General features: G+C 44.5%; 1 protein-coding gene across 2 annotated transcripts in view; it reads left to right on the forward strand.

Moving 5' to 3' along the window:
- LOC137652470 (glutamine-dependent NAD(+) synthetase-like) overlaps nucleotides 1–13,340 on the forward strand; it is a 63,223-nt gene that overhangs the window by 31,892 nt on the left and 17,991 nt on the right. For both annotated transcript variants that reach the window (XM_068385858.1, XM_068385859.1), the window contains exon 9: nucleotides 5,783–5,943. In XM_068385858.1, coding sequence (XP_068241959.1) covers nucleotides 5,783–5,943 — 161 coding nt within the window. The remainder of the gene's footprint in view (nucleotides 1–5,782; nucleotides 5,944–13,340) is intronic.

Below are 13,340 nucleotides of genomic sequence, written 5' to 3' on the forward strand. Positions count from 1 at the left end.
CTAGAAGATATGTTTATGCCTGTATATCTAATTTTTTCTCATTCAATTCTTTAATTGAGTTTAGTGAAAACTTCCTTCATCATCCTTTGTTTCATCTTCCATTTTTGCATTTTCTGTTTTCAGTTTTATGATTAAGCTTTCATACAAGAAATTATTCTGTAGGTCTATCGGTAGATTTTTTTTTCAGAAATCTACTAGTTGTCACTGAATATCTACATCCTGGTATCTTTTTTTTTCCTACGCAAATACAAACAATTGTTGTTTTATAAGAGTTTGACTTCAGTGAAGGTAGAACGGCTGTTTAAACTTTTAACAAGATAAACATAGTTGCCTATCAGGTGGCGGGTAGGCACGCCCAACTGGTGGAGAAACCCTCACTTTGATTGGTCGCCGGGCAGTAGACGTACTTCTCGTCATCCTCATCTGGCAGACAGTCGTGTTTAGGGGGATATTAATGGAAATTCATCGATAAGGTTTAAAGGCCGCTCATGAACGGCAGAGGCATGGGACAGTGACGTTGCCCTATCAAGCAGGACAATGCTCTAGAGACTGACCATTTATCATATGATCAGCGCCCAACCCCCTCTCCACTCAAGCTAGGACTAGGGAGGGCCTGGCAATGGCTGCTGATGACTCAACAGATAGACCTATTGGCTCCCCCAAACCCCCTAATCTCAGCTTACAAGGATGGTAAAGTTGCAGACACTAATGGCACTAATGAGAATGAGCGGGACTCGAACCCCCGACTGGCAAACACCAGGCAGAGACGTTACCTGATAATTGTAATCGTGAGACAGTTATCTGTGTTACCTGCCAATATCCAACATACTTGTTCCTGTTGGGTGGCATGTCCGTTGTTATTCCATCCCTCGTGTGACTATGGCCTTACAATGACACTGACGATATGAACTAAGGAATTGTATAACTTTAGACCTTGCTGGTGCTCTGTTGGAGGAACAATCTGCTGCAGACCGAGTGTGAAGGAAAGGTCTCTGCTCTTCTTTCCCTGGAAAAGTGATAAGGATGCATCACCTGGTTGTGCTATTATGGTGCTTTCCTTGCAAAATTGTTATTGACCACTATGGGGACATTACTAGAATCACTAAAGGTATAGACAGTAACTTTTAAGGGTTGAATCAGACATGTCTCCTTCTTCCTCTCCTGCCCATCCAATGCTAAAAACTTGTGACACCTTTCAGATTTATGGTTTAGCTTCATACAAAAAACACAATTTGAACCTTCACTTTGAGAAGCCGCATGTAAGGCAGAGATTGTATACAAATTATCTCTGCCATCTTTACTATTAATATTCTTTCTTTCCTCATTTCTACCATGAGGCCCAGAAGCTGGGATATTTTTTCTGTACATCTCACTTCTTTCGAGCACTTCTATTTCCCTTTTAAGCCACTCTAACAACCATTCAAGATCACTTTCATGGCCACTACACTCTCTTGACCATTGTAGCCTCAACTCCATTGGAAGCCGAGACACAATTATAGGGGTTAGGAGAACCTCACACTGCTTGCCTGTTACTCCAAGGGCATCTAAGCTTCTTGTACACTTTATGACTTCATCCCGAAGTCTCCAAAGTTGTTTTGTGTAGCTCTTACCTTGGTTGACAGGTACTTGAAGGGAAAGAAGAGCTTGGACATGAGCATGAATAATGCACACAGACTTGCCAAATCTTTCGTTGAGTAAGTCGACAACTGTTCTATAGCTGGCACTGGTGTGTGGCACGCCTTGCACCACATCCTTGGCAGGACCGTCTAACAGGGATAGCAAGTAGGTCAACTTACTAATGACTGGTAACTCTGTGTTGTCTATGTGGGACGAAAACTGGTCCCAGAAACTCTGCCATTGGGTTCTTTCGCCATCAAATCTTGGTAATTCTAGTTTTGGCAGCCTTGCATGAATGGATGCTGTACTTGCAGAACTTCCACGGTCGTCATCACTGATACCTGCTGCCGAAATATCTTTAAGCCTATTTGCACATCTCAGCCTAGTCTGCCTAGCCCTAAGCCGTGCACGATCTGCTTGTTCCAAGTAATTTTCTAATTCCTCAGGTTCAAGTAGTATTTCTAATTTATCCTGCACTTCTTCTAGTTTAAAGAGTCTTTTATCCATCTCTTCTAGAGCTTCTACTAAATCGCTTGAGGTAGGAGGTGGGTCTCGTACTAGTAGGTCCTCTATTCTATTACTAACTCTAGTCACCCAGCCCTCAGCCGCTGCCTTTGCCCTATGTAACTGCTCCATTCTAACTATATCACTGGGTGCAGTTTCTAAAGAGTTATCGATAGTTCTTACCGGGTACTAATAGTTCTAATCCCGGGTCTGGGCACCAAATGACCACTATGGGGACATTACTAGAATCACTAAAGGTATAGACATTAACTTTTAAGGGTTGAATCAGACGCGGCTCCTTCTTCTTCTCTTTTATTCCCTCTCCAAAAACCACAAACTTTATAAACAATAACATTTAAAATCATCAGAGGAAATAACGTTCACTGATCTTAAATAAACTAAGAATAATGTCTTATAATTTGTGTATACTATTTAGCAATTAATTAAGGATCAAATCATTAAAATATATAGAAATAAATACAAGAGACTGTGAGCGAAATAATTTTGGAACGCCAACTTAGAAAACTACTAAAAGAAAACGGTTAACAGCAAATTACTAAAGGCATAACTAAAATGAATGACTAATTTTGCACAACATGATATTAATATTTGACATTTATCATCGGTTGCACGACCACCTCAAGAGACTTGTCATCCATGAGTAAGAGATTCTATGCGCTCGATCTTTCACGCATACAATCTTCCCAAACACAATTATCTGTGCATACCAGCTTCATGAACATGATCATCCATGCTCGCTATCATCCACAACCACACACCCTATTGTGTACAACCACGATCATTCGTATGCATAAGTTTTATGAACGCGATCCTCAACAAACCCGACCATGTACACAATCAGCCATGCTCACAATCTGCACCAAGTGCAAAGGGTTCACGCGTTATGTTTCAGAATACCTCCAGTGTACAAATGGTCCATCGCTACTCAAGCGGTCTCAGTGTGATCATTCACTCTATGATTGGTTTTTCTCAACTCGCTCAGTCGAGTGATGAGGAATCCTTTGACCGTTCTCCCCCCGAACAGTATGTACATGGAAGGTATCTACTCGTGGGAACGATCCTAGTAAGCAGGAATGTTTCCTTCCATGAGAATATGTACATTTCAATATGCGGTTCAGGTTTTCACACCTGTTCTTCAGTATCATTTGAGTCACAGAACTTCTGTCATTTGCTTTGTTCCAGATTTTCCAGTACATGATACCTGTGGAAGAGGAATATATGATCATTCTCATCCCCTGTTCGAACTACAATGTCTTCCCTGCGTAAACTGCATTTCACCCGTTTTGTCTTCATTTGAACGTTCCCATCATATTCTTTCCCTGTAAGAAGTCTCTTCGTGCTTGTTCTCCACAGGATTGTCTGTTAACAAAGTTAACTCTAAACAATAGGAATGCACTAGATGACATGCTTAGTCACGAGGGGCATGGAGTAGGACCATAGGGGTCCCCAAATTCATCTGTGCTATAAAGGATTCTTTCTCTTTGGGAATCACCATCAATTGACCCGTTCACCTCCTGGCTAATCCAGAGCTTCTAATATACATCTCTTGAGTTGAAGAGCATCTAGTAAACTGCTTTTCAGTTCCCGGAATGTTGGCAGTATTCACGACTGCTTTCAACCTACCATTTCTTCTGGAGGCTTTAGACTTCTACCCATCTACCTAATAGATTGCTTCTTAACAATCTGTTGATGACATCGGTCTCAGGATACCCTGACAGCTCCCATGTGCTACACTCCAGTCATCTCTGGATTTGCTGATAATCCTCTTCTGCTGTAGCTTCGTAGAAGAATTATTTCTCTGGTCTGGGCAGTGATTTCCAGTTCTCTTCTCCATCCTCCATCAAGCGAGCTCCTCTCGATCCTTTTGGTAAATGGTTGTCACTCAGCTTTTAACTAGTTCTCAGACTGAAGAGCTCGGACCCTTCCCTTATGAGGGATCGGCCGAGGCTTAGAAGTATCTCTAAACTGTCTTCCCTCTTCAGGAACTCGAGCCCCTTTTGCGATGTCATATGAGTTTTCAGGCTCCTCTAGTAGACTCTGCATGAGCTTAGAGTGGGCATCAGTTAGCACCTTACTTCAAGTCTACTCACGAGCATTGGCTTTGGCTCTGAGAATAGGCTTGTGATTTTATGTTACAAGCCATTCGCTAATGGAGGAAGGCCTTCCTCTCTTGATCCCGAGTTTATGTCCAAGATCCAGATTTTAACCTTACATGAATCTAAAGTCAAGCCTTTCTCTTCTTTACAAGTCTTGAAGTCAAGACTGTGAAAGAGCATAGAACTTTGTTTCTTCTGACTAGTGCATCATTAGTGCTGATTCAAGAAGAGGATAGAAGGAGCATTGCAGCTCGAGCGCTTAAAGTCAGGGATATTGGATCTGCCCCAACCTTCAGTGGAGTTAGTCCTGATGAAGGGTGTGAGGTACGACAGACCACCTTCGAAGCCCAGTACCTACTGGAATTTACCTACAGGTTCCAGGATATCCCTATCCTTGGTCCTGCAGTAGCTATTCAACAAATTATGTCGTGAACCTGGCTCCCTCATGAAATGAAAATCACCTCGTCCGAGATTGCAGTTACGACATAATCCTTGAAGGAAAAGTAGAATATCTGGCCTTTCTCCTCTTCTCACATCTTTCTCTCCTTGAGGTTCAGCAGTCATCCCTTTATATGCTGGACTGGACGCTGATGTAGGTAAGCATCACAACCAAGTACTTCTCTTTGCAGACAAATTTTGTATTTACCCGGTAAGTATCTCCTATAATCTCCCAGATGAAATGGGAGGATGGAGGTAATGCATGCAAAACTATTTCTCATGATACGCATACACATTCAGAATATATATCATTTCGGATATAGGTTCTTCTGTAACCCATCACTTGTCTCCTGGCATTAACCTAACCTAATGCCTATAGCATCTTCATGCTCAGGTAGTTAGGAGGTTGACAAGAGTTGTCACTTTCACTCTTTAGGACCGAAGTGTTTTGGTATTTCCTGTTTAGTAACCTGCCAGTTTGGTTATAAAGACGTCCTCCCTCCTAAGGATAAGTCTCCTATTAAAGGATGGTGGTTTGTTTGTTTATATGTGTTTGTTGTATTTACGTATGCTTTCTAGTAAGACAAACCCAAGTCTCTCAAGTTATGCTACCCACCCCAGCAACCTCGCAAGGCCCAAGTTAAAGGTCAAAGTGAGGGTTACTCCATCTCTTGGGTGGGCGTGGCCAACCCCTCGCCTAACGGGCAACTGTGTTTATTTGTAAATCATTAGAAGTTTTAATGACCATTCCTGTTTCTCTGGAGTCATACTCCTAATAAAGGAGTCAGGTTTGTATAGTTAAGCAAAATACAAATCAACTTGGAAAAATTGTGATACAGTACAGTATTCCAGTACAGTATCATGGTTTTTGCATAATGTGAAGAGCGTAACAAGTGTGATCACACAAGGTCGTTGTACTAACAAGTAACTCAGGAAGCATTTAGTGGCTACTAATTATTTGTCTAATAAGTTGTTTAACTAATGTTTTTCAATAGCATTTTAAGATTCATAAAGTAAAGATTTTTTTTTCCACAGAACATTAAGATTACAGTATTATGTAAGGTACTGTATTAAGACTTTGCTCTTAGAATATGAATATTTTTTAGGTGTTGGATGACGTGAGACGTGTTGTGGCCCAAGGAGACTATGTTCCAAGAGACCCAAGAGAACTTTGTAACAGGCTTTTTCACACCGTGTATATGGCTACGGAAAACTCGTCTGCCGAGACGAAATCTCGAGCTAAGCTTCTTGCTCAACAAATAGGAAGGTAATAATATTTTTGCTTGTTTAAACGTTATCATTTTTCTAAATCTGGTCATAGCCATTGTTCTGTAATCCAATTTAGATTCACAGAATTAAATTTCTAACTTTTGCTATGAGAAATGCTACTAATTTGTAAATACTGTACTGCATAAGAATGCATTAACCCATTTTCTAAGTGACTTGTATTAAATCAGAATTTGTTCCTTAAATATCTCCTGCATGTATGTTCAGTGTGACGAGAAATGTAAAAAGAGCATGGAAATCTTCAAATATAAAAATAATTGAATGACAAGTGTGCTGTGAGCACTACATATTTGTCATTTCAGAAAGCTTTTCTTACTTTAATTAGGTTAAGCCAAAATGCCAAGTTGGTAAAGTGAATTGAGTGTTAAATTTCTATTTAGATAGAAGCAGAACAGTGATTGAGAGGAGTTATATCTTACCATCAATTAAGGGATTTTGACGTAGGAAAAATCTATTTCTGGGCGAAGGACCTGTGCCGCCCAGTGAATAAGCTCCATTTAGCACTTATTCTTACGTAATTTACTGCTAAATATACCAGAGAAAAAATGTAAAGGAGTGCTAGGTTAACTAGCTCGCTCACCTATTGGTGTCGGTATAAAATTGGGCGTATAGTCCAGAGGTCCCGCACTATTTAGATTTATCCACGACAGAAACCCCAATAGAGGAGAGCCGTTCAACCTCACTCGGTACTACTAACAATGCATCCGCTCAGAACCCAACTCCTTAGCACCCAAAGTTTGGGGACTCCAAGGGACAGGAGCTGGGAGGGTTCACTGGGCGGCACAGGTCCTTCGCCCAGAAATAGATTTTTCCTACGTCAAAATCCCTTTTCTGGGCTCGAACCTGTGCCGCCCAGTGAATCTATACAAGAGAAAATGTCACCAAACTTGCAAAATAAAGGAAAAAACATAAGCGTAAGGGAAATACAGGATGCTTTTAATCAGAGATGAGTACCAAAAAACAATTATAAGGGTATCTTAAATATGAACATAAATCCAATAAGGTAGGTATAATAATGCCGTGAGTGATAATATACAGATACTCAGGAATATATAAAGATTTACAAATATAATAACAGTATTCAGGTGCGAGACCAACGAATACAATAGGGTATAAATGAGGCAGGTAAGAGGGAGAGATAAAGAGACAAGGCATTAACCTGTGAATTACCTGGGAGTAACTACGCTCCCTGCGGCTACTGTAGAAAATTTTAGGGCTTCCAAATGTTTAAGGTAGTGTTTCTTGAACACTGACGGTGATTTAACCTGGAAAGGTCTGTAAAATTCATGTGGTGAAAGAAGTTCACCGAGGTAGCCACCGCCCTGATATCATGTGCAAGAGGAAAAGAGTCAGGGTTAGCTTGTTTAATAAAATACAAAATTTGTTGCCTGATCCCTTTAATAGTAATGGTACCGCCTTGTTCTCTAACGAATAGAGGCCCCGAGGAGTTAGAGGAGGTCCGGGATAAATAAGACCTAAGAGTAGTAACAGGGCACAAAGACGGATCTTGCGTGAGGGGAACAATTTTCCAGGAGGACCATCTGTTTTGAGGGTCTTCGTTCTTAGCCAAAAAGAATTTGTTAGGAGAAAGAAGGACTTCTCCCGAAGGCAGAAAGTCAATATGACCCGGGTCTCTCGACAAGGCTGCCAATTCAGAAATTCTTGCCCCGGAAGCCAAGCTCACCAGGAAAAGTGTTTTCCTGAGAAGGGGCATGTAGTCACAAGAACTGTTAATGGTATCAGAAGCCAATTTGAGTACGTCATTAAGGAACCAGGTCACCGGGGTAGGACGAGTAACCGGTTTCAGTCTGGCACAAGCTTTCGGAATTGAAGCTAACAAAGAGTCGGTTAAGTCTATGTTAAAACCCACTAGGAAGATCTTTTTCAGAGCCGATTTAATAGTGGTGATAGTATTGGCTGCCAGACCTGATTCTAATAAGGATCTAAAGAAAGTGACTGTAAGGTTCAAGTTCATACAGTTCACGTCTGAGTCTATTAAAAATTTTGCCAACTTTTTAACTGCAGAGTCATACTGGCGGATGGTGGAATCCCGTTTATCCGATTCTAGGAACAAGGTGTTTTGAGGATCAATATTGGCACCATGCATAGCCGCAAACTTCATAAAGTCCATGAAGTTAGGGCGCTCTGAATGTTTGAGAAAGCGTACACAACGCGTGTTTGTACTATCTGAGACAGAACCGGATTGGGTATCGGGTGAGGGTATAGTCTCAACTCTCGCAGGAGAGGATACCAGTTGCTCTTGGGCCAGTTGGGTGCGACCAAGGCTACTTGTCCCTTGAAGGATCTCAGTTTGTCTAGAACTTTCAGCAAAAGATTCACCGGGGGAAAGAGATAAATCTTTTCCCAGGTGTCCCAATTCTGTGACATAGCGTCTGTGGCGTAAGCCTGAGGATCTAGATTGGGAGCCACATATACTCTCAATTTGTGGTTGGATTCCGTGGCGAAGAGATCCACTTGGAGACCGGGAACCTGAGAGAGAATCCACCGAAATGACTTTAGATCGAGTGACCATTCCGATTCTAGAGGGGAGGTCCGGGACAGGGCGTCTGCCACTACATTCCGGACTCCCGCCAGGTGGACAGCTGAAAGATGCCAACGGTTCAAGGCTGCTAGGGAGAATATGGCTACTAGAACATGGTTCAGAGGCCCTGACTTTGACCCGCCTCTGTTGAGGCAGCGGACCACCACTTCGCTGTCGAGGACCAGACGAAGGTGTTGTTTCTTGGGAAGAGCGAAACGTTTCAGGGTTAGAAGAACTGCCATGGCCTCTAGCACATTGATGTGAAATTGGCGGAACAAGGGAGTCCAAAGACCTTGAACTTTCTTGAGCTGAGAATAGCCGCCCCAACCTGATAAGGATGCGTCCGTGTGAATGATTAATTTCGGAGGCGGAAATCGAAGGGGAACTGACTTTGACAGATTGTTTGCTCTTGTCCAAGGAAGAAGTCTTTCCCGTAGAATGGGAGGAAGGCGGACTTTCTTGTCCCGGAGCTTCCGGTTCGCCCTCGAACGCCAGACACGATTGATATCTTTCAATTTTGCCTTCAGAAGAAGATCCGTCACTGAGGCAAACTGAAGGGACCCCAGAATCCTCTCTTGGAGTCGTCTGGAACTTACTTTGTCTTTGAGAAAGCGTTTGGTGTTCCGTGCAATCTCTAACCTCTTTGGTCTGGGAAGACACAAAGTATGAGAAATAAGATTCCATTGCAGGCCGAGCCATTGGAACTTCGATTTTGGAAGAAGACGGGACTTCTTGAAGTTGATCTGGAAGCCTAGAGATTGAAGATAATGGATGACTTTGTGAGTGGCTTTTAGGCAATTTTGGGAGGTGTCTGACCAAATGAGCCAGTCGTCCAGATAGGCTACTACTTGAATCCCTTGATTCCTGAGTTCCTGAACAGCGACTTCTGCTAACTTTGTGAAAATCCTTGGGGCGATGTTGAGCCCGAAAGGCATCACCTTGAAGGAGTAACTTTTGTCCCCTAAGCGAAAACCTAGGTACGGACGGAAGTGTCTCGCTATTGGGACGTGATAATAGGCGTCTGTAAGATCGATAGAGGTGGTGACGGCCCCACGGGGAAGTAAGGTCCGCACCTGCGAGACGGTAAGCATTCGAAACTTGTCGCATTGAATGGACAAGTTGAGAAGGGATAGGTCTAGAATCACTCTTCTCTTGTCTGAATCCTTCTTCGGGACACTGAACAGCCGACCTTGAAACTTCAGATGTTTCGTTTCTTGTATGGCGTTCTTTTGTAAAAGATCCTGGACAAATTCGACCAGGTCCGGAGTGGAATGTTGACGAAATTTGTTCGGAGGAGGAGGTCCTTGAATCCAACTCCACCCCAGTCCCTTGGAGATGATACTGAACGCCCAGGGACTGAACCTCCATTTGTTGCGGAAGGCATAAAGCCTCCCCCCTACCTGCTGCACCTCAGTATTGGTTTGAGGAGTTGCCTCCACGTCCGCCTCGGAAGTTCTTTCCTCTGCGAAAGGCTCTTCCCCTACCTTTGTTCTGGTTAGAGCCACGGTGGTAGCCTCTACCTCTACCATAACTCTGAGAAGAGCTATGAGCCTCGTAAGACTGGTTAAAGGCAGGGGAAGTGGCGGAGGCACCAGAAAGCTGGCTCTTAGGTAGCAGAACGGTGACATAGTCATCCGAAGGAGCCTGAGAGGTGGAAGGCTGTGCAGGGACAACAGAAGATGGAGGAAGAGGCAGCCGGAAGTTGGATGAACCACTCTGCTGTTGCCTGAACTGGGTGGAGGTATATGGTCTAAGCTTCTTCCTACCCCGGGCTTGATAATTTGCGGGGTCATATTTGCGTTTAGGGGTCAAACCCCAACGGGCTTTAAGGCTCTGATTAACCCTAGTGGCCTCCGCCAAGACTTCCTCTACGAGATCCTCGGGGAAGAGATTTGAACCCCAACAGGAGGACCGGATGAGTTTATTAGGTTCATGCCTAATCGTCGCCTCAGCTAGGACATGCTTGCGACATCTGCGTTTAGCAGTAGCGAAGTCATACAAGTCGTAATATAGAGACTGCAACGTAGCCTTGTTGAGAGACTTAAAAATACTCTCCGTATCGTAAGTCAAGGCTATCGACTCCGTGGATGTGGCCAAGTTTAGAGTACGGCCCACACGTAGGCGGGAATCATATTCCTGTTTAATGAGGGATTCCGGGAGACGGGGAAGCCTCTCACTAAACAAAACTGAGGCACAGTCTGCTGCAAGCTTGCCAGAGGTAAAGGTGGTATGGACGTTGTCCCAACACTCAATGCCTGAAGGAAGAAGGAGGGAGATTGGATCCACCTCTCGGATGGGAGGCAAGGGCTTCTCCTCCAGAGCATATTGGAAGGCAAGCTCTGCCACCTTATTGACGCATGGAGTCAAGGTGTTCTTGTCCATCAAGAACATCGTAAAGGAGCTTTTATAAGGCGTCAGCATGGTGTTAGTGCAGCCGATGTCGTTCAAAAATCTAGCCCAAACAGATTGGGCTTGCTCCTTCGGGAAGATGACCGTCTCTTTGGGGACCTTGTCTAAACGAACTAAAGCTTCCTCGGTAAGCCTGGCATAACCATGAAATGGAAATGCCAGACCAGGAGGAAAGAATTCAAAGTCCTCTAGAGGACGAGTGCCAAGGCCCTCCAAAGTCAACATTCCGTCTGAGAACGGAGAATGAAGAGCCATACGCCAGGGGTTGTTCTTGGCAAACGGCGGGAGCTTAGAGGCATCCGGGATGAGAGAGCTTTGGACTCTCTCCGGAGCTCCTTGCTCTAAAGCCCCAAGTCTCTGACCGATGTTAAAGAACATCGTGTCCATCTTCGACTGCATCTCCGAAACCAACTTTGCCTGCATCTCAGACACGATGCGAAGCATGGCTGATTCGGAAAGGCCCGGGCTAGCAGCAGGAGGGGCGGAATGAACTCCCGGGTCGTGAGACTTAGAGGAGGAACCAGAGGCCTTTGATGACAGGGTCGTACTTTGTTTAGAGCCATGAGAAGTCTTGTGAGGCTTGCGAGCTTTGGGTAAGGTTCTTGAAGTAGACTTATCCTTAGGGGGGACCGGGTATGATCGTTGAGACGAATCACGGTCCCCAGAAAATCCATGAAAAGAAGAGCGATCAGAAGAAGAAGAAAGAGCGGGGCTGAGGATAGGAATCTCAGCGCCGGACACACCTGCCTCACTTACCACCCTACCTGTATCCGGCTCGTCTAGTAACATCGGTTCGACGTCCAGGTTCATGGAGGCAACATTGTCCTCCAGACCTCCGGGGGCGTCCGATGGATCTTGCTCTGGGTCGATGAGACCCGTTATAGTGGCATCAATGTGGGCAATGATGGGAGCTGCCACATGCCTAGCCACAGCAGCTGAAGACTTGGCGTTGAGGTATATCATGGTGCAGTAGTCCTCAGATAGGACGTACGGTCGCTTAGACTTTACATTCCGGGCAAACCCACCAACCCACACCTTCAGTGTGGCCCGAGCCGCAGACTTTTGTTCCGGGGATGCCTGAAATAATAGTGGGAATTATAAAAGGGAAAACTCCCAATGGTCCTTCAAGACCATAGATATCTTACTAATAGTAAAATAAATAAGAAGGCAACATAGCCAACGGGACTCACCGAGTCAGATCCGAGGGTGGTGATGAGGTCGAAGCTAATCACACAGTTATCCGGGTGCCATACCACAACGTCTTCCAGTTGAACCCCACCAGGGGCGTGAGATCGGCAGACGGAGTGGCCACAAGGCTGGTGCAGAACAGCTGCACAGGCCGGCGTCAGACAATGCACCATCTATAAAAAGAATAGTATATGAGAAACTGTAATTCCCATAAGTAGGGGCGGGTCCGGAGGACCCGGGCCTAACATAGGTCTAACACAAGAATAGAGCCTAACTGTAATATTCTTTAAGTAGGGGCGGGTCCGGAGGACCCGGGCCTAACATAGGTCTAACACAAGATTAGAGCTTAACTGTAATGTTCTTAGGTAGGGGCGGGTCCGGAGGACCCGGGCCTAACATAGGTCTAACACAAGGTTAGAACCTAACTGTAATATTCTTACGTAGGGGCGGGACCTGAGGACCCGGGCCTAAACATAAGTCTAACTTGAAACAAAAGTATAGCAATCCAATCCGGTCGAGCCGGGAGCATAAAAAAGGATGCAATAACAAGGAATTAAGACATATGGTGTCTGATTTCCCGGGGCGGGGTAGGCCCTGGGCCGGGAAATAAAAGTATATCCAATACCAATTCATTTAGGGACTCCGCGGTAGTGAACTGTCATATATAATCATCATATATTATCATAGGAAATGTTATAAAATAATAGGGGGGGCGGAACTGTAGCTAAGAACCGCCACTGAACCCGGAGGGTTTCGTATAACTTAAGCCAGAATGAAAAGTGAATATAAAATAGGGTGCACCGGGATCCAACTCTGTTGACCGGTGGCCAACCAGACTAGACAGAGACGAACCCGCCGGGACACCCTGAGGACAAGGTCCATAAACACTGAACTACCCCCTCTAAAAGGAGGGAAGGCAACGGTCCCCTAGTGGAGGGGGGAGAAGCCTAGTCGCCCACCTAGCGAGAGGGGGAGCGTGGGGGAGGATCACGTGATACGGGGCAGCAGGGCTACCAACTGACGATCCCCAACCAGACAGATCAAACGGAGTAATGGCACAAATATTCATTATAATAATAATAGCGTTAAAAATTAGATGAATAAACACATAGAATTTTGGGCAAGGCATGCAACATAATTATTAAATCACAAAAGACACACCTGATGGCTAAAGATAACATTGCCGCCTAGTAACGAAGGTCGGCAGCCATAACGATACGTAAATGATATCGGCCCTA

This window comes from Palaemon carinicauda, chromosome 13 (genome assembly GCF_036898095.1).
Source record: "Palaemon carinicauda isolate YSFRI2023 chromosome 13, ASM3689809v2, whole genome shotgun sequence".
Lineage (NCBI taxonomy): Eukaryota > Metazoa > Arthropoda > Malacostraca > Decapoda > Palaemonidae > Palaemon > Palaemon carinicauda.